The sequence below is a fragment of the Balaenoptera borealis genome (assembly GCF_965194805.1).
Source record: "Balaenoptera borealis genome assembly, chromosome: X".
NCBI classification, from domain to species: Eukaryota; Metazoa; Chordata; class Mammalia; order Artiodactyla; family Balaenopteridae; genus Balaenoptera; species Balaenoptera borealis.
Window position 1 is genome coordinate 71,952,372 of NC_138881.1, and position 23,380 is coordinate 71,975,751.

Sequence of the window (23,380 nt, forward strand, 5' to 3'; positions counted from 1 at the left end):
AAGTGAGATGCGAAAACAGTTTGCAGGTAATGTATTGTAAAGCCATATCCCATGCCTCAGAACACTGATTTCAAACAGAATGAGATCTGATGCTGGCGTCTAGAACAGTTTGCTAAGTAAATCATACCCATGTATCATTTGATTGCCTTTTTCAGAGACCTGACACAGTTGGCAGATGCTTAGAAATAAAACCAAGTATACAGCTGGACAATTAACTAAGAATTTAAGTAATAGACTGGTATCAACAAATAAATCAGTTCCAAGACAATTTTTAATTTCTTGGCATATATACAAAATTTTAATATTAAAAAATAGGATACCACGCCTGAAAGGCATTAAAAACAGACTTTATTTCCTCTGAAAACTTACTGTTACAGTGTGCAAATTATGAATAATCATATATTCATGCTTTTGGAAATGCATATAAGAAAATCAATCAAGAGTTGAGAGAGAAATTATCCAATACCAATAGCAGTAAATAACTTATTTGTAAGAAAACTGCTTTGAAGGATCACTACTATTTAGCAATCAAATTTCAACAAATTTTTTTTGAGGTTTTTAGGACTTTAGACAAAGGGCTGCCTTCTCCAGAACTACAGCTGTGACAGAAGTTAATCATTAGTGTGGCCATTATTTTACACAAAGGGCTGCCCATCTCAGAAACTACTATTCCAGAAGTTAACCATTAACATGACTATTTTCCTATGAGCAGCTAGATATCATAGAAGACAGAGAAATTATAACTCAGTTTTCCTATAGAAAAATATATGTTTGTAATATACATATCATATATATCTATCTTTTTCTGGGCAGGCATACCAACTAGACAAAAATACAGTAGCAACATAGGGTTAGTAACCCGTTTTCATGTTGATCACTAAACTGAATGGTATTATCATTTTTGGTTAATAAGAAGCATGCATAACATAAACATTTTAAACACATGAATAAAAATTCTTTGATAATAGCTATTTTCAAAATTTAAAATTAGCTACTGAAATTTCTGCATCACATACAGCATCTATATTTTATTCATATGACTTCAGGCTTACGGTTTTACAACAAAACTAAAAGGTTTTCCTTTAAAGCTATGAAAACAAGTATTTGCAGTAATTAAGATAGCTGAAAAGAATGCTCTTAGAATAATTTCTATTACATTCTGAGGCAACAGGAAATATCTAAAGTTCTCTAACAACAGGTTTTTAACAGTTGTGTATTATATTAATCATCACTAATCATATTCAGGAGCTTTTAAACATTTCAACAGTATTTAATAAATAACCTGGAAGAGAAATTCCGATGCTGGCTAATGGATGAAATAGGGTACAGTATGGAGTGGGCCATGAGACCACAGAATATCTCCTTCATTGTTCTACAGAGCTGTAGTAAAGCTATCAGTATTTTTCTAGTCATTCTGGGTGTACCTGATTGGCTGTTTACATAAGTGTGCATGCTGCATCAAGAGGCCTTAACTCTAAGACTATAACAAAGTACAATATCTTAATTGGTGCAGCTTACTGCAATTGTATTCAGACTCAATACTCTCATATAGTGGAAGCTTTTATATTGCTGGTACTGCGGGGCAGAGCCAATACCCGGTGCTTATAGGTATGTATTGTGTATTTAGCGCATGCCGCAGTTGGGTTTCAGGAAATATGATTTAAGATAGATCTGAATCCATATAACAAAGTAGGTTATAATGTGATTCTATTGTCCCTGATTTGTATAACATTATAAAAGGGGAAGAAAGGGATAGAGGGGATTAAAGAGATAGGGGAGAGGCTATGCAATGGGGAGAAGGATTAGGAGTAGCCTGAGAGGCTGGGAAGATTTTCTTCTGGATTCAGCTATATCCGCAGGGGGTTTAAAAGGTGAGGAAAGAGCTATATTCCTTGATTCTTTCCATTTCTCATGAGGCTGTGACCTGACAGATCTTCTCTGAAATCTGGAGAGGTCAGAGCCCTGCTGCAGCTGAAGTATGTAAGAACTATGTGCTTTCTACTGTAGCCATGGCTCTCTGATCAGCAAGATAGGCCAGACTGCATGACAACACACTTTTAATGTATTTATTTATTGAAATAAGTTGTTGAGTCCAAACTATTGCTCAAAAAAGGTAAACCATTAGAGCTTGGCATTTGGAAAGATTTTAATATAGGCACTATCACTGTAACTAGATTTGCTGCCTATGTACAGCCCTTATATTTTTATGTTAAGTGCATATTAGGGTTTACCAATTGTCATATTCTATTTAGAGTCCTTGGTGGTTTCAGGTTTACCTACTAGAAGAGGAATATGAAGAGTTTATAGACTGTTTTCCTTATCAAGATTCAAAACCACAATTCCACGTTACTATGTTTACTTTTCTATTAAACTATAAAATACTAATTAAGGAAATAGATTTTTATTTTAAAAGCTTAATGCAATAAGAACACTATGATCTATTGTGTTGGGGGAGGTGACAGCAAACAATTATTTGCTGCATGAGATCTTTGATATTCACCCTCAAGTCAATGAGAAAATTCTGAAACAACTTTTATTCCAGAAAAACCATTCTAAGGATGGCACTGCATTTATCTTCAAAATCATTCTCATACAGTAGACATACGGAGAAACTGAGGCCCAGAAGTTAAACAATTTGCTTAATATCATCGGTGGCATAGCTAGGACTAAATTAGGTCCATAGACAATTAGGCTAGTGCTCCAGATACTCGACTAGACAGAATTTCCAAATACCAATGAGCCTATTCAAATCTTTCCTTCCATTTCTTCAGTATTGAGTCTTCCTAGTGTGTTCAGGATTCACATACAAATATCACTACTAACATTTAAAAGAAAAAAAAACACTGAGTAATGAACTCATGACTTGTTTGTAAAAATGTCTACTTTAATATTAGCATTTTCAATACTCAAGATAGAAAACAAAGCAAACCTCTATTTCAAGCATAGGCTCCTGCCTGGATCATGACACTTTAGTTTTTATCAGCTATATTTACGTATGCTTTTATCATTTGTGTCACGATGCTCATACCCATAAAGAAAATATAACTCAAATAATCAAAGGAAATATGTAAGCAGATTTTGAAGATGTGGTTTTCAAACAAAGATCCAAAGTGGCAAGCAAAAGCTGTCCTAATACCATAGAATTATTAACAATGCATAGGATCACTTTCATAAACATAGCTATATTTCTAGGAATCAATCCATTTATAATTTTTATCTGCTAATTCCACAGGTTTGGTATCTTAAATCAGGCAAGTCAATGTGCTTTACAAGTGTTTTGTGGTCTTGGAATGTCCTTTTTAAGGAAAATTCCCTTTTGGATTTCTATCATCTGTTTCTCTTGGTAATTCTGCATGTCAACTGGCTGCTGCTTTGTAACATTTTTCAAACAGTTCTTCCATCAAGAGGACTCTGAGGCTAGGAGGATTTTCCAAAATGTGCTATTCAGTTTGGTGCATACTCGTTATTCAGAGGGCTCCTCTGGGTTTCTCAGATTTGCGCTTTCCCTGGGAGTCTCTGAGTTGGCCTCTGGTATAGCACTGGATTCTGAAGCCTCTGGTTGTAAACTGTCTCCATCAAGGATAATGTCTTCAGGATTTGGTGGGGGTGGACAGAAGTCTTCGTTGGGGCAGATTTGTTGGAAAAGTGCTTCAGCCTGGCCAGGGAAGAAAGGGCACAAGAGGTTTTGAACATTAACTTAAAATGTATGTGCCTTTCTGGAACTATCAAAAAAATGAAGTATCACCCTTAAAATTTTCTTTAAGTTATAGAACTTTACACAGCACACATGACCTTCTAAAAACTGCTTTCAGAACTCCATGACTTTTCTCCCTCTAATTTATACATTCATTCAGGCCCACCCTTCAAGTATATCAGTACTTGCTAAGACTCTTTATAAAGTGCTCAAATAGTTGAGGTTTTAAGGTCATTCATTCTACATGTCAACAGAAATACAATTTCCCTTAATATCCTTTATATAATTTCCTAATAGAGCCTGTTTGTGATATTTGTACAGTCTAATTTAGCATATACTAAGTTTAACAAGTCATTGTTCAAATCAAGAAAATTCTTCACTGTTTGCTCAACTATTTGCTTTTCTAATTTTCCTCTCCCTGTGCTTTGAGGAATATAACACAGTGTCCAAGACAATGGACACTGAATAGATAACCATGCCCAAATGCTGGCTCTGCCACTTAGCAGCGATGTGATCTGGGGAATGCTTACTCAGCTTCTGAGCCTTGCTCTCCTTGCCTATAGAATGGCAGAGAGTAAGCCTCTCTATTTGGAAACTGTAATCATTGTTATTAATAATAACATAAATTAAAATGTTGAGATTTAAGCTGAGCTTAGTCTGGCAGGGTAAGAGAATAATAAAGTAAATGTGATCTTAATTAACAACAAATACACACACATACAAGAAAGTAAATGTGGCTGGTAGCACTGTTATTCTATTCTAAACATATTCCTACTATTATTTAGATGAATACAGTTCTTTATTAGATAAGGGTCCCTGACAGGCTAGGGAGCTTGCACTCTAGCCTACTGGTAAAAGAACGTCATTAAAGGGTTTTAAACATATGCTTGTTTTGCTTTAAAGGTTACAATGTTTGTCTGTACCACTTCAACCCTTCTTCCCAAAGTACACGCAAGGTCATCCATTACGCCAGGAGTTGACAACTATGGCCCACGTGCCAGATCCAGTCTGCTGCCTGTTTTCATAAATAAAGCTTTATTGGGACAGTTACTCTCATTCATTTATCTATGGTCTACGGCTGCTTTTGCACTGCAATGGTGGAGTTGAGTAGTTGCAAAATACATTATATGGGCTGCAAAATCGAAATTATTTGCCATTTGGCCATCTATAGCTGGTAAACTCCTACATCAGGTGAATAAAACCAGTATCTTTGGGATAGGGTGAAGGGTTGGTTAAGCAGAAACTTTTGAGCTTTGATGTGGAGTTGAAAGAAGGGGCAGGGAGAGAAAAATAGCTTCTTTCCTTCTTAAGTATAGTTCAAAGTGATATTTTTAGACATGCCATTTTATTATGGATATTTTGAAATTAAATATTTGAGATACCTGCTTTGCTTCCATCCTGGGGTCTTACCATATACATCTTTGCTGGAGATATTTAGTCCCTAGAAGCAGGACTGAGGTCAGACAGAGCCTCTACCTCACACTTTAGTTCCTCTAATGGTCATTGTGTCTGTTATCTCTACCTTGTCTGCCTATAGAAGTTCTCCTTCTCCTTTACTCTCTGCATGCAATCAATCAGCAAATCCTATCAATTTTATCTCTTAGTTCTTGACTCCACCTGTTCCTCCACTAGAGACATAGACCAGACATGCATCATCTTTCCCCTGGACAACTGCAACATCTCAGAACTGGACTGGTCACTTTGCCTCTAGGGTTCCCCTGTGTAATCCATCTTTATGTTGCCCTTAGAAGGGTCAGTGGAAAATGAAATTCTGTTTATGCCTTTTTTTGGCTTAAAACTCTTCTAACAGGATAAAAATCCAAGATACTTATTATGGCAAACAACACCCTTCAGGCCTATCTTCTCTGGTCTCATCGTCTTCTTCTTCATCCCATCTCTGCCTCTCAGGCTTTTTGCTACACTGTTACCTGTTTATTGGTACTTTCTTAAACATACCATGATGGTTACACCCTGGGCTGGTGCAAATGCTATCAATTTGATTGTCTATCACTTGGATGAAGAATTGCTACTCATCTTTTATATTCTTCCCTGTAAGGTTCTCTGACTCCTAGATACAACTCATGGCTCCTCTATATTACTTTTATACTTTCGATATCATTCTCTTATTGCATATACCGCACTGCAATGTCATTTGTTTACACGTTTTTCTCCTTTACCAGACAGTGATTCACCCAGGAATAATGACTGGGTTTTAGTTAACTCTGAATCCTTAGTGCCAGGCATGGAGTAGAATCTCTCTTTCTCTCTCTCTTTTTATATATATATATATATTTATATATTTATATATATAATATATATATATATATATATTATATATATATATATATATAAATGGAAGAACTTTAGAAACCGTATATTATACAAATGTTGAATATAAATATTGTAACAATTATCATTATTACTATTATTATTACTGTTCCTCTTACTTCTACTCCAATTCCTCTGTATCTCACACCTTGTCTCCCTTTTGCCACCTCCCTGTAGGATAGATTTTCTCCTGAACTCCAGTCCCTGTGGCTGGATCCCACTCGACCTGTTTTTGTATATCCCTGTCACGAACAATGTGTGTCCTAAGACCGCCAACCAATTGCAGGTTGCCGTCCTGCTTTTATTTGTGTTCTACCTGCTTGTGGAAATCCCACCTTCAGCTCACTGCCATTGGCCCTCTCTGATGCCAATTTCCTACAGCCAGACTCCAGCCTTTCCCAAGTCTCTCCTCTTTCCAACTGCTGGAACCTTTTAGGGTCAACTGCCACTTTCTGGAAGGTCTGTCTAATGCTTCTTGGTGAACTTCATTTCATTTGCCAACTAAGCCCCAGTTCTAAGAGTTGTCACCAAGAGGTTGGTTCAGAGTACTTAATTGTCAACTTTTAATCTTCCTTGCTCTTTTAAAGCCAGAAGTTAGCTTAAAGGGTAAAGACTTTCATGTGGTTAAAATAATTAAAAAGGGCTAATTATATTGTGAATTAGTTTCCTTATATTGGGAAGTACAGAGAGGACACGTTGAGTTATTTAGGTATTCCTATGTTTCTTTAACATACATCTACACAAAACAAACAAATATTTTGTCAATCTAGCAGTTTAATGTAGTTAGGATGTATCTGCATTAACGAGTTGAAAGTAGCATAGTATACTAGATGAGTGTACAAGCACTGGGGTCCAACAGACTTGAGGTTAAGTCTTGGATAAAAAATTTACCAGCTATGTGATCTCTGGAAAAGTTATTTAGCCCCTTTGGGGCTTAGTTTCCTCATCTGTAAAATGGGGGGGATGTCACAGATACTTACCTCATAGGGTTGTTGTGAGAACCAAATACAATAATATACATGAGATGATTAGGACAATGCCTGGCATATAGAAAATGCTCAATGAATGGAAGCTTCAGAAGATATGACACCTAAAATTGCCCTCTCCCTCAATGGCTTGAGAAAGTGAATGCTACTGCACTATGTGAGCAACTTGACAGTTCCTACGACCTATAAAGCTGGTCTTCAACTTACAAATTATGTACCAAAAGTCATAAGCAAGTTGCTGATCTGTCCATATGAACAACATTCTACATGGTGGTTAGACTGCCAGCCCAGTCCACATCAGCCAATATAACCCATTTCATACCTTAAGTATAATACAGAGTACAGTACTATTTAACTATTCTTGTTCCCAAGGCAGTGGCAGCTCCTAGGCAATGGGGGCTCCTGAAGAAGGAGGGAGCTATCACTGGCTTGGGAGTACAGACAAGTAGGGACTATAGACCAGTCTGTTCATCAGTATCTGTGGGTAAATGAAACACTCCCTGTATTAAGAAAAGAAATATCTATGTCAGGTTCAGAAAAAATCTGGAGTAACATAAACTACAAAAACTAGCAAGTCACAGAAAGATTCACATAATAGGGAATATCTTGGTATGCTCCTGCACACAACTTTTAACTTGTAAGTAATAAACAGATCAGATTACTTTATATTTTTCATATGTCTTCAAATCATAAATAGCTTCATATGAACACAAGAGAGATAGGTCTATGTTATTCAACATCTATACACTTACAAATAAGAAGGGCAGATGCAAACTTGCCAACTAGCAAAATGAAGCATTTTATTTCAAAAAAAAAAAAAAGAGAAAGAAAGAAAAATGAAATCTGAAGGTACTTATATTTCCTACACAGGCAAAGCTTAGGTGATGTTCTGAGGGCTTTTAGAGACAATTTGGAAAACAGAGTCATCAGTTAGTGTTTGGGATGAACACAGCATGATACACTGGAATTAGAACACAGTTTATCTGAATAAACTGGCTATTTTTAAATGTTATTATTGATGTCCTTTAAGGTAGGCATTATAATATTTCTCCCAAAACTGATGTGAGGTTAAAAGCTGTATAACAAATATAAACCTACTTATAATTAATAGTATATAATAATTAGCACCCAAACTAGCATTATTACTGTTTTCTTCTGTGAAAACACTGTACTCAAGTCTATCTTCTTGGGAATCAATATCTCATGATAAAATTATCCTTTAATTATAATCTTTTAGCTTGCAGTTTAGATCACATTAGCACTTCTATATTAAGTCCTTATTTAAGGCCTTCCATTTTGGTTAAAAAAAAACATTAAAGTTCACTCAGGAATAAAGTTACCTGGCTGATAACTTGCTGGTAATTTCTTCTTGGAAAAAAATGGACCATCAAAGCAAAACTGACTTGGCCATTTTAAGCCATAAATGTACATATTGAACCATCCTGAGTTGCTATTAAACTAACAGAATAAATGATGGATGAGAGATGTGACTTCCTATTTTTGTTTGTTATCACTGACTAAATATGATTATCCTGGATCACCACTAGACTCTGAAGATGAGAAACAAAGAATCTGGTAAAAAACTGTAAATGTATAGGTCATGGCCTTGCTGCTATGTCTAAAAATTAGATTAAAGGCTCAAAAAGGCCATCTGCTCCTATAAGATCCCTACCACTAGTGGGAATGAAACTTCCATCTGTGGTCTTAGAACAATGTTAAATTATCCATTTATTGATTCAATAAACAGATGCACCAACTATATTGGTGAAAAGTTTAGACTTATACCTTAAAAAACAGTATTTTCTGCTCTTCTCTTCCTGTCAAGCACAGAAAAGTGTGTTTGTACATGCATATGAATTTTCAGCTTAGTAGACTCATAATTCACTTTTGGCATTTTGTGTCACCTGCCCCGTACCTATTCATAGCCCTGCCCAGGAGTGCTACTCCTCAGCATCTATTATAGTAGCTTTGGGACACCAGCTTGTGTCAAAACATGAAAGGAATCATGTTAATTGTGAAAAACTACATGTTCTTTTCCATGGTTAAGAATGTGCCTTAAAAATGTGCCATTTTAAAAATACATTTTGTATGCCTTACTAGTTACACTCCTTATGAAATGACTCAAGTTTACAGAGGAAAAAGTTTGTGTATTTCAAAATACAATGATAGGCCACCATTTAAATTAGAAGCAATGTTTCTTTAGAATACTGGCATTATAAATTCATTTTTCTGAATATGTATTTCTAACATCTTCTATCTTTATTCCCACAATGGAACTCATAACAATCTCTTGTAGTTCATCATTATATTCAAGAATGTGAAAATATTTGATATTAAAGTGGCTTTGTTGTTCACCGAGCAAAAGTTTAGGGGCAAATTGCAGAGATGGTATTAAATGAGAGAGATGCTTTTTTAGTTTCTTTTCCCACCTCCTAGAGGAAAAAACAATTCACTTTCCCTACCACACCAACTTCCTAACATAAAACCAAGAAACACCAACAGCCTTACCTGTTTGACTGCATTATCATTTCCTAAAGCACAGTCTGGGCCAGAGCAGACATAAACGTTGGATGGTAAATCATTATAAGAGTTCCTGCTGACGTCTGAAGAATCTCTCATATTGAAGTAAAGAGCCCACAGAAGTCTTGGCTTTTCAACTTCTTCATTTTCTAAACGTAGACATAAATTTTACTTACATCTAAAGCACAACATGCCTCTCAATTACTACAACATGTAGCCAATTGCTAACAAAGCTACGACTATATATTGTAGTAAATCAGAGCTTTGTATGTAAACTATAGTAAATCTGTATCCACACACTCTAATACATGTGTATATTTCAAGCAATGATGGCTTTTCAACCTAAGACAAGTTAGATTTTAAAAATTATTTTGATTATTAGTAAGTTACTTAGATTTAACTCCAACCATGTTCCCTTGGATTTCTCTTCTCATCACCAGTATGAAAGCGCTTATGATCACATTCATCTTTAAATTATGCCAATGAAGTGAGAAGTTAACATAAATTGATTTTCTTATGTTTCACATGCATAAACCAACTTAAAAAATTATAAAGTAAGTCAATACTATATACAGGATTATGAGATGACCAGAATAGAGAAATCTATAAAGACAGGAAGTAGGGGAATTCCCTGGCGGTCCAGTGGTTAGGACTCAGTGCTTTCACTGCCGAGGCCCAGGTTCAATCCTTGGTTGGGGAACTAAGATCCCACAAGCTGCGTGGCATGCCCGCCCCACCCCCCTCAAAAAAAGACAGGAAGTAGATTAGGGTTACCTAGGGCTGTGGGGGAATTGAGGGTAAGTGCAGGTTAATGGCTAATGGGTATGGGGTATGAGTTTCTTTTTGGAGTGATGGAAATATTCTAAAATTGACTGTGGTGATGTTTGAACAATACATTAAAAAACATTGGATTTTATACTTTAAATGGGTGAATTGTATGGTATGTGACGCTCAATAAAGCTGTTATTAAAAAATAGTATATACAGGATTAAAAATTGGATATCCTAACTCACTAACACTCTGTCCTACTAGATTACAAAAGTAATGCCAACCAACAAACAAATAACAAAAATATGATTATGAGACTGTAAGCTGTTTTCAGTGCACATTCTCTCATTTACAGCAAGCATCTATTATGTGTTAGGCATCAGGCTAGGAGCTGGGGATACAAAGATGAAGTAGACTTAGTCCTTATTCTCTTGCTCTTTCATGCTCCCTAATACAGAGCCTAGCACATAACAGATGCTCAATGAATAATTTCTGAACCAATTTTAATTCTGCTTTCAGGTATAATCAAAGCATGATGTGCTTATTAAAAGATCCAGCTCTCTTAATCTCAATACCTAAAGCCTAATCCTTGCTACCTTAATAATTATTTCTATGCCTCTCTTCTTTAGAAGTGTTATAATTACATTTTCTTTGGTTGAAAACAGAAAATATTGCTGTTAATATATTTATTGACTACAGTGTTTTCTTAGCCTGGATCTGAAGAAAAATTCAAATTCTGTACAATGATAATAAAGGATGTGAATGACTATTACCCAAGACCATAAGGCACCTTGTGAATCATAAAGAAAATTCTAAAGGTATAATTATCTAGTTAATTAACTCTTATTGGTAGATTTATAATCAGTGTAGAAAAGTTAGCAAATTGCGTTCCTCAGTTAAAAAGAATGTCCCATTCCCCAATTCAGGACAAATAGGTTTTTTATTATACTTAATTTAAAATATCTCCACTACAACAATACCAAATATGTTCTTTTTCTAGTTCATCCTGAATAATCCATAATTATTAATGTGATAGGATGAAGAAACTCTGGATGAAGTGATCCTTTAAGATGCCCCTTTCTAATGCTAAGATCTATGAGTCTAAGGTATCACTAACTTCATGTAAAGCACACAATAGGTGGCAAAACCTACTTACTGACAAAACAAAGGAACATAAGAGACTCATATTTCACAGCTAAAACCATATGGCTCTTAGTAAATTTATTGGTGAGCTTAGTTTCAGTAAATCTTACAGGAAGATAGTTAAACATACTGCCTATCACTTGTGAAACCAGACTCTAGGAGCATTGCAGAAAAGTGAGCTAAGGTCTGGAAGTCCTTTAATATTGCTCATTCCATTTCTAAGCATATACTAAGAGAGCTTATCTTATATTTTATGAAACTTCCAGCTCAGAGGAGAGCTTTCACTCAATAAAAGTTAGGGGAAGTGAATAATTCAATTATAGGAAAGAAATTTCATAGAGGTTGAAGTTTTGAAAAGAAACCGAGAGGAAGATGAAAAGTTGACATAGGCTGAAGATAAATGCTCTAGATACAAGGGAGTTATCGGGCTTTGACCTTAAAACCCTCAAAGAAACATGTAATTGCTTCATCTTTCTTTGAGGCCAGCTGGAAGGCAGAGAGATAGCTGGAAAAATAACATGCAATTGTGCAGTGCAAAATTGTCAAAAAAATATTAAAGCTGTCGAGGTTTGGCTAGGAATACATCACTTGGCCAGAAACAGAATTGGTTTTCTGTAATAGCTCATTTCATTCAATTAGATTGTGCAAAGGACTAAACAAGTAATAGGTAATTTAGAATAAAATCTTGGGCGAATTAAACTGGGGCAAGTACAGAATAAAGTAGGCTGAAGAAAATCAACAGTGGCACACCAAATAAAAGCAACAAATAGTCTATAGCTGCATGCCATGTTTAGGGAGAGAGTGAACTACTTTAGCAACATAGCACAGTAGCACAAGACCAAGAGAGTAGGAGACTGCCACAGCTGTGACCTAGACTGGACACAACAAATACAAAAAGGAATTAAGATAAGGCATTTTACTTCTCAGCTCAGTAAAAACACCCTCACCAGCCACCTATTTCAAAATGACACCTATAAGGGGAATTCCTGTTTTTAGGCAGTGCTGCTTTTTTGAGATAGGAACTGAATGAGACAGAATGAGATAACGCCACATGCTGTGCCCAATGGAGCGAAAAAGAGAAAGAAGATGGTGCAGTGATGATATTACACTGCAGACATTTGAAGATATTGTACTAATGAAATTCTTGCTTCAATTTGTATGGAAAAATCTCAATTTCCTGGGTAAAATAAGAAACCACTTAGGAAAGTTCTACCCGTGCTTTGAAGGATATTATGGAATCTGGAAGAATTAATGCACATATGAATGGTGAGCAATCACCTCATTTTCTCACCTGCAGAATCAGGTTTATTAAGCATAAAGTATCTGAAATTTCCTTGGACTGTGAAGTAGGGAAGAGTTTAGAGATCTCTGATGTTCTTAAAGGAGCCTGGGAAGTAGGGCTCTTAGAAGTACTAGTACAACTGCTTCTTAAGACAGAGCATATGTCAAGAGCTCCAGCTGATATCTTAAACATGAACAAGTAAGAAAGAGAGGGAATAGAAGGAATACCTTCACAAGGCTATTGGATTCCTCAGATACAAAGGCAAAGAAGTACTGTGTTTGAGAAGAGAACATTATCTTTTAATACGATAAATATACTTCATTGCAAAGTGACTAGGCTGACTTTCACAAAAGCTCATGAAGCACAGCACTACACAGAACATAGAAGTCGAATAAAAAGAAAATAAGCTTAAATAATGTTATTCCTCTGGCACACATTTTAAAACAAAATATTTATAAAGCTTTAAAGCATAAAGTTTCATATCATTGTCAAATAATTAAAACATAATAGTAAAAGCCATCAATCTGTGAAAATAGGGGCTTTTGCTACAGAGAAGAATGTGCTTTAATGTATTAAAAGTTCATATTGCTCATAAAGTTCCTTCTTCCTCATTTAGGCAGGAAAATGAATTGAGTTCTCTTCTCCAGGTGACTTTGCCTCTTTGACCTGCCATGGCCCAGTGCTCACTTTATCTGGTGATTCATTTTCAATAACTCCAACAGTATTTGTTCTGACATTTTAATTAAAATATGACCACTACTTCATCCTGATGATAAAAAGGCCTATGTGTCAGTGAAAACTGGCTTTTCAGTGCCTCAGTGCACCTGAGGACCCCTCTGAGCACATAGTTCTTACTAAAGAATTTCACTCAGGTTCTAAACAATACATCATTTCAAAATGGGATCACATTAACCATTAAGATTAATGTTTAAAAATCTAAAATGGCTAGAGGATGCTAAGTAATGAATATGTAATTTCCCCATCTCGATTTTTAAAAAAAGAAAATGCATTTAAAAAGTGAAGAGCAATGATACAATATTCAAATTTAGTATATTATTTGGGACCACCACACAATGAAATTACAACCAAAAGTTATGAAAAAATTCAGAAATAAAGAAGGAATTCTGAGTTTTTATAAGCAAGGTAACTAAAGCCAAAGATAAAACTATGATTCCATTTTACATTTAGGAATATTATTGTGTACCGTAACTCTGCAATCAAATTTTTAACAATACATTTATATGAGACTTTCCAATGAAAAAAAAAAGTAAATATGAAACAAATTAAATTCCAAACTAAAGTGAAGTAAATTTTCAGATTGCAGAATTTGATTCAAGCAGCCCCCCAAAAAATTAATTATATTGATATTAGCTCCTGAGAATGGAGCAGTTTGTTTTCCTATGTAAATGTAAATGCCCCTTTATGCACTATCTTGCAAAGAAAACAAACAAGACACACAGAAGATGAACTAAAAGGAAATACAATAGGTAGGGGTAAATAAATGGTTGCCTGAACAAACATAACATCCAAAGAAAATGAAGATATATGAATTAATGAACTGGCCAGGATTCAAGTGGACATCCAAATCCTTAATGAAAATCACCGTCACTTCATATAAATGAATAAGATCCATCAGGCCATGTTTTGATCACCTACACATAGAATTCACTACAATTTGCTCCATTCACAGCTACAAGGGCTACCCTATGATGCAGGGAGAAAAGTTTAAAAATTCGTGGTTGAAAAGCATCTTTCCACCATGAGTAGGCAGCAAAGTGGCATATATGTTTTGAAAGCTAAATATTTATCACATCACTAGCATGCTATGCATGAAAAGACAATTATTGGTTAGGAAGGATTCCTATGTTTGCCAATTAATAGCTGAAACTTCTCTCAGTTGAAATAAGTTTTTTTTTTTCTTTATAAATGAAGATAACTTTTTCTGATAAAGGAATATATGCTCTTCATACAACATCTATAAAATAAAGAAAATTAAAAGGAAAAAAAAATTATACATAATCCCACCAAAATTGAGAGATTTCCTGACAGTCTTTTTTCTATGCATATGAGTATGTACACATATAAATGTATGTTTTTGCACTTAATTATATACATTGTGTGTGAGATGTAGCTTTTTCCCTTATCATTATAAATATCTCCCCATTTTTAGGAAGAGAATGTGCTTAGTCATCCTAGTAAAACATGTAAGCACTGGTGCTGAATACATCACCTTTCAATTCAGGTTGCAGAAACCTTCCTGAGATCTCTAAAGAGGAATAAAGTGGTCACGTTACCTTTCCATCATGAATCACTGATTATTGTTCTTACCTATCTCCTTTTCGGTATATGGAGTAAACAATTTCTGCACAACTGGTTCTAAATCTTCTCTTGCTGTTTTAGAAGATGTACAAGTCAAATGAACCAAATCTGTTTAAAAAAAAAATATTTTGAGTTCCTGCTTATCACAAATTTCACTGTGTACTCATATTCAAGGCACTAAGCTGGTGCCATGCGGAATAGAGCCAAGCATGTCATGGCTCCTGCCTTTAAGAACTTTATAATCTAGTGATGGGGGACATGTAAAAACCATAACAATATGCTATGTGTGTTAAAAAAATAGTGAAAATATATGTTAACTAATAACCAAGAGGGAGCACACTAAGACTCAAGACTAAGTACCAGTTGATGGTTATGTAAAACCAGCAAGATAAAAAAGCTTAGGAAACCATTTATTCATAGAAAGAGCTTAAGCTATCCTTATAACATTCCCAACGAGGGTGGATAAAGGATTGCTAAGCAAGATATTGTATAAAAAAAACTAAAAGTGGACTATTTTTTTTACCTAGAGAACACACAATATTCTTCAGACAGAAAAACCCATTTATACAAGCTTTACTGATAAGTTAAAAACAAATCATCTATTCATTATAGGGTTCTCTAAGAAAGTTTTTTAGGGAACACTGTTAGCTTAGTTTGAATCATACATATACTTAAAAGTCCATAATATGGCACAAGTCAAAACTTGTGTAATATTTTCAGGATTTCCAAATCACTTTGTTTTGCATTTACAGGTTCATGGGGCCTAGACCTCAGAGAATGTTTGGGTTAGAGAATATCATGTACAAAAAAGGTCCTTCACAGAAGTGAAATACTGTAGCCTAAGGCACTTAGAATTCCTAAAGGCCTACATACAAAGGGCAAAGGAAGGACAAAAGGTTCAACATACTGAAAGGAAGAACTAAGGGGATCCCTAAATCGGAGTAATTCTTGTGGTTTTGGAAAGGGTTTAGGGCAGAACAGAATTATGGCAGAAAGAATATATATTAGAGAAAAGTATAAGAACTGAGACATTCCTACTCCTAAAACACCAGTAGAGAAGTACATGCACTCCTTTTCTAAAAGTTTACTTTAGGCTAGTAGACTTTTTTAAACCCCAGGAACATGGTTCAAAGTTTATCATGGAAGCGCAACATCAGAATAGAATTCTCTTTATTAAAATTAATTCCACATTCTACTCTAAAATATATCTAAGCATAAAGGGACTCTTAATAACCATGTGAGCTAAAATCAAATTTTGTAGTATTTTTTTCCAGGTGCACCAAAGAAAGTGATATTCTAAGAAAGTTCCTGTCTTATGTATGGCCTAATAAAATATCTACCTTATTTAAGCAATGTTTTTATATGAATATAACAATGATTCCCATTGGTTCTGGGATACTGAAGGATATACAGTATTTCAAAAGGTATAATAACCTTTACTACAAAATTATTCCTAATGAACTTAAAATTTTCAAATGCAATATAACTTTGGTAGGGAGGGAGTTTAAAGTCCCTAGATAAATGCTGAATTAAACAGAGTATATAACTATAAAGGCAGAAATCTCTGATGTAACACTTGAGAGAAACTGTTCTGTCTCTATTATCCCACAGTCTCACAAAATACCAACGTTCATGTCAAAGTTCTCAATTTTCCAGTTCGTTCCTATTCAATTAACGTACACTAGGGGGAAAAGCAGATGAACATGAATATAAATAAAACAGTATATTTTCAAAAATATCTTAACGGTAAACTACTAGTTCTATAAATCAGGATATATAAAAGAAATACACCAGAGTAACTATATCCTTATGTTTCCTAACAGTGTAACAGAGTTCATTCAGTTCATGGAATGCTAGCAAAAATTTCTAGTAATAAAGTCAGATTATCATCTTGTACTTAATAAGTTTTATTACAATTCTTAGAAGGAAAAATTAAAGACATCTATACCTTGAATTCTAATACCTTGATTCTGCTTAGATGCTACATTATTAATTCATTTACAAATTTAAGATACGAACAACTATTTTTTCTCCCTGCTTATTACCCGCTTTTCCTGTTATCTATGTCACTTCCTTGTATAGGTTACTCTCAATTTATTGCTTCTTTTCAAATCAGAGGTTGATTGTATTATTTTTTTAAAATTCAGATTATTTTCAAAATTGGTTTATTAATCTTCATACAGCTCATAAGTCTTTAGCAAGGGCAAGTTTTAGAGTCAGTTTTCCTCTTTGTCGAATGTAACTTTTACTTTTCAATAGGTGTTTAATAAACATTTGTGGCTAAAGACAATTCGCTTCCCTGCCATGAGCAGACATTAAGTACTCACAGTCTTAGGAAGACATACATGTGCATACAAATATATGTATGCATACACATGCATAGGGAAAATTTTACTAGTTACTTATATGAAGTGTGGAAAAATTATCTGACTGACCATGGTAGAAGTAAGGAAAGCATAAGTGGATAATCCTCAAATTATTTAAATCTGCCTGAGAAATGCTCACAGACGCTTTAAGATATATCTTTAAAATTCTCAAAAGAATTTAAAAGATTATCTAGAATTTACTGTATGGTGAACTTGCATGTGTCAGACACTACCCTAAGCATGTCAGAAGTATTATTTCATTTTACCTGTGCAATAGCCAACTATTATCTTCATTTTACAGGTGAGAAAACAGAGGAACAGTGGAGTTAAGCAGATTTCTCAAAGTTATGCAATTACTAAAAGGAAGAGCTGGGGCTCAGAGCTGGAATTCAAGCCCACGTGGTCTGACTCTAGGGTGCCTGCTCTTAGTCACTGAACAATGTTGTGTAACTGTAATAATCTCCCGTAGAAGGTGCAGCTAGTCACTTAAGGCAGCAACATTCAAACTGGGAGGTGTATAAAGATACAAGAGGACTTTCCACAAGGTAAATAACTCTAAGGGAGTCACTGTCCAGGTGCTCAACCTCGCCTCCTGCAATTTTATTAAGCAATGCATTTCAAGAAATTTACTTTGTGTTTAATAATCCTTTATCAAAACTGTAATATATTTATGATAGTTTGATTAATTTTGCACAAATATAATTGGATTAATTACTGAATCCAGAAGGAATTTTTTTAAGCTTACTGTTTTCGGAAATTAAAAAAAAATCTATTTCCATTTATTATTTGAAGTGGGTGATAGTGGGTATCAAATATCTCTGATACTTAAATTCCATTGAATACATTTAAAGGGGTGATGTTACCACTTTACCATTACATACCAACATTTATAATGTTAGAAACTACACTCTTGGTGATTATTTGAATCTTATGATGAAAAACTGTATATGTCAAATTATACGTGTTTGAGGGGTACATGAGCAAAAAGGTTTCAATACCTTAAGGTGTTAATGTAATTGCAAAACCATACCTATATAACATGTTGTCATATTTCTACGAAAATTTAACTCTGTGTAAAATGCTCCTTTCTATTCTGTGACCTTAACTCCTCTCCACGAAACTAACTTGCTCAGTAAATGCTAAAAATGACCACAAATTAGATCAGATGGGGCACCTGCTTTCCTAAAAGTATCACATTCATTAGTGCCAATTAACAACTATAACTAAGATTGTGGAAGGTGAAATAGAACTGGAAACATTAGCCACTGGCATCATGTGAGATAATAACTGACTCAAAAAACGGTTTAAACCTTGACTCTATCTTTTATAAAGTATGCTCCTTTTACTTCATTTAGCAACTGCTTAAAGGCTTAATGGGCTAAAAGATGACAAAATGTGTTCTCTATCACAATTCTTGTCTTGGCAATATATTTAGCTTTGTATTGGCATTAAAGAAACTGCAAAATATCCTATTCAAATTTATAAGCTTTTGCACAGCAAAAGCTGTGCAAAACAAAGTGAAAAGACAATCTACGGAATGGGAGAAAATATTTGCAAGTGATGTGACCAATAAGGGCTTAATTTCCAAAACATACAAAAAATTACACAGCCCAATATCAAGAAACAAACAACCCAATCAAAAAATGGGCAGACCTAAATAGACATTTCTCCAAAGAAGACATACATATGGCCAAAAGGCACATGACAAAATGCATAACATCATTAATTATTAGAGAAATGTGGGAGCACCTCAACATATAAGCCAAATGCTAACAGCCATAAAAGGGAAAATCGACAGTAACACAATAATAGTGGGGGGACTTTAACAACCCACTTACACCAATGGACAGATCATCCAGACAGAATATCAATAAGGAAACACAGGTCTTAAGTGGCACATTAGACCAGATGGATTTAGTTGATATTTATAGAGCATTCCATCTGAAAGCAGCAGAATACATTTTTTTCTCAAGTGCACATGGAACAGTCTCCAGGAAGATCACATACTGGGCCACAAATCAAGCCTCAGTAAATTTAAGAAAACTGAAATCATACCAAGCATCTTCTCTGACCACAACACTGTGAGATTAGAAATAAACTACAGGAAAAAAAACTGTAAAAACACAAACACGTGGAGACTAAACAATACATTACTAAACAACCAATGGTTCACCGAAGAAATCAAAGAGGAAATCAAAAAATACCTAGAAACAAATGACAACAAAAACACGACGATCCAAAACCTATGGGATGCAACAAAAGCAGTTCTAAGAGGCAAGTTTACAGCAATACAATCTTACCTCAGGAAACAAGAAAAACTCAAATAAACACCTAACCTTACACCTTAAGCAACCAGAGAAAGAATAACAAACAAAACCCAAAGTTAGTAGAAGGAAAGCAATCATAAAGATCAGAGCTGAAATAAATGAAATAGAAACAAAGAAAACAACAGAAAAGATCAATGAAACTAAAAGCTGGTTCTTTGAGAAGATAAAATTGATAAAATTGATAAACCTTTAGCCAGACTCATCAAAATAAATAAATAAATAAACAGGAGATGACTCAAATCAATAAAATTAGAAATGAAAAAGGAGAAGTTACAACTGACACCACAGAAATACAAAAGATCATAAGAGACTACCACAAGCAACTATATGCCAATAAAATGGACAACCTGGAAGAAATGGACAAATTCTTAGAAAGTTACAATGTTCCAAGACTGAACCAGGACGAAACAGAAAATATGAACAGACCAATCACAAGTACTGAATTTAAAAACTTCCAACAGAGTCCAGGACCAGATGGCTTCACACGGGAATTCCATTAAACATTTAGAGAAGAGTTAATACCTATTCTTCTCAAACTCTTCCAAAAAACTGCAGAGGAAGGAACACTCTCAAGCTCATTCTACGAGGCCACCATCACCCTGATACCAAAACCAGAGAAAGATATTATAAAAAAGGAAAATCACAGGCCAAAATCACTGATGAACATAGATGCAAAAATCCTCAACAAAATACTAGAAAACAGAATCCAACAGCACATTAAAAGGGTCATACACCATGATCAAGTGGGGTTTATCCCAGGGATGCAAGGATTGTACAATATATGCAAAGCAATCAATGTGATACACCACATTAACAAACTGAAGAATAAAAACCATATGATCATCTCAATAGATGCAGAAAAAACTTTTGACAAAATTCAACACCCATTTATGATAAAAACTCTCCAGAAAGTGGGCAAAGAGGGAAATTACCTCAACCTAACAGAGGCCATATATGACAAACCCACAGCTAACATCATACTCAATGGTAAAAAGCTGAAAGCATTTCCTCTAAGATCAGGAACAAGACAAGGATGTCCTCTCTTGCCACTTTTATTCAACATAGTTTTGGAAGTCCTGGCCATGACAATCAGAGAAGAAAAAGAAATAAAATGAATCCAAATTGGAAAAGAAGTAAAACTGTCACTATTTGCAGATGACATGATCCTATACAGAGAAAATCCTAAAGATGCTACCAGAAAACTCCTAGAGCTCATCAATGAATTTGCTAGAGATGCAAGATACAGAAATCTCTTGCTATACACTAATAATGAAAGATCAGAAAGAGAGATTAAGGAAACAATCCCATTTACCATCACATCAAAAAGAATAAAATATCTAGGAATAAATCTACTTAAGGAGGCAAAAAAACTTGTACTCAGAAAACTATAAGATACTAATGAAAGAAATAAAAGATGACACAAACAGATAGAGAGATATACCATGTTCTTGGACTGGAAGAATCAATACTGTGAAAATGACTAGACAACCCAAAGGAATCTACAGATTCAATGCAATCCCTATCAAATTATCAATGGCATTTTTTACAGAACTAGAACAAAAAATTTCAAACTTTGTATGGAAACACAGAAGACCGCAAATAGCCAAAGCAATCTTGAGAAAGAAAAATGGAGCTGGAGGAATCAGGCTCCCTGACTTCAGACTATTCTACAAAGCTACAGTAATCAAGACAGTATGGTACTGGCACAAAAACAGAAATATAGGAACAGGATACAATGTCCAGAAATAAATCCATGCACCTATGTTCAATTAATCTATGACAAAGGAGGCAAGAATATACAATGGAGAAAAGACAGTCTCTTCAATAAGTGGTGCTGGGTAAACAGGACAGCTACATGTAAAAGAATGAAATTAGAACATTCTTTGACACTATACACAAAAATAAACTCAGTATGGATTAAAGACCTAAATGTAAGGCCGGATACTATAAAATTCATAGAGGAAAACCTAGGGAGAACACTCTTTTATATAAATCGCAGCAATATCTTTTTGGATCCACCTCTTAGTGTAATGAAAATAAAAACAAAAATAAACAAATGGGACCTAATGAAACTTAAAAGATTTTGCACAGCAAAGGAAACCATAAACAAAATGAATTGACAACCCGCAGAATGGGAGAAAATATTTGCAAACAAAGCAACCAACAAGGGATTAACTCCAAAATATACAAACAGCTCATGCAGCTCAATAACAAAAACAACAACAAAAACTGATCAAAAAATGGGTGGAAGATCTAAATAGACATTTCTCCAAAGAAGACATACAGATGGCCAAGAAGCACATGAAAAGATGCTCAACATCGCTAATTATTAGACAAATGCAAATCAAAACTACAATGAGGTATCACCTCACACTAGTCAGAATGGCCATCATCAAAAAATCTACAAACAATAAATGCTGCAGTGGGTGTGGAGAAAAGGGAGCCCTTCTACACTGTTGGTGGGAATGCAAATTGGTACAGCCACTATGGAGAACAGTATGGAGGTTCCTTAAAAAACTAAAAATAGAGCTACCATATGATTCAGCAATCTCACTCCTGGGCATATACCCGAAGAAAACTGTTATTTGAAAGGATACATGCACCCCAATGTTCATTGCAGCACTATTTACAATAGCCAGGTCATGGAAGCAACCTAAATGTCCATCAACAGAGGAATGGATAAAGAAGATGTGGTATATATATAAAATTGAATAAGAGCAAAATAATGCCAGTTGCAACAACATGGATGGACCTAGAGATTGTCATACTGAGTGAAGTAAGTCAGACAGAGAAAGACAAATATCATATGATATCACTTATATGTGGAATCTAAAAAAAATGGTACAAATGAACTTATTTATAGAACTGAAATAGAGTCACAGATGTAGAAAACAATCTTATGGCTACTGGGGGGAAAGGGAAGGAGGGATAAACTGGGAGATTGGGATTGACATATACACACTACTATATATAAAATAGATAATTAGTAAGGACCTAGTGTATAGCACAGGGAACTTTACTCAATACTCTGTAATGGCCTACATGGGAAAAGAATCTAAAAAAAGAGTGGATATATGTATATTTATAACTGATTCACTTTGCTGTACAGGAGAAAGTCACCCAACATTGTAAATCCACTATACTCCAAAAAAAAATTAGAGAAATGGAAATCAAAACTACAATGAGGTACCACCTCGCACCAGTCAGAATGACCATCATCGAAAAGTCTACAAATAATAAATGCTGGAGAGGGGGTGGAGAAAAGAGAACCCTCCTACTCTGTTGGGAATATAAATTGGTACAACCACTATGGAGAACAGTATGGAGGTTCCTTAAAAAACTAAAAATAGAACTACCATATGATCCAGCAATCCCACTGCTGGGCATATATCTGAAGAAAACTCTAATTTGAAAAGATACATGCACCCCAGTGTTCACAGCAGCACTATTTATAATAGCCAAGACATGGAAGCAACCTAAGTTTCCATCAACAGATGAATGGAAAAAGAAGATGTGGTATACATATACAATGGAATATTACTCAGTCATGAAAAAGAGAATGAAATAATGCCATTTGCAGCAACATGGATGGACTTGGAGATGATCATACTAAGTGAAGTAAGTCAGAAAGAGAAAGACAAATATCA

At 34.8% G+C, this 23,380-nt stretch overlaps 1 protein-coding gene across 1 annotated transcript in view; it reads right to left on the minus strand.

Moving 5' to 3' along the window:
- Positions 1-331: 331 nt before the first annotated feature.
- Positions 332-23,380, minus strand: part of CHM (CHM Rab escort protein) — a 181,099-nt gene continuing 158,050 nt past the window's right edge. The window contains exons 13-15 of the mRNA XM_082377225.1: positions 15,050-15,148; positions 9,517-9,677; positions 332-3,655 (exon numbers count right to left, since the gene is read on the minus strand). Of these exons, the coding sequence (XP_082233351.1) occupies positions 3,464-3,655; positions 9,517-9,677; positions 15,050-15,148 (452 nt within the window). The 3' untranslated portion in view covers positions 332-3,463. The remainder of the gene's footprint in view (positions 3,656-9,516; positions 9,678-15,049; positions 15,149-23,380) is intronic.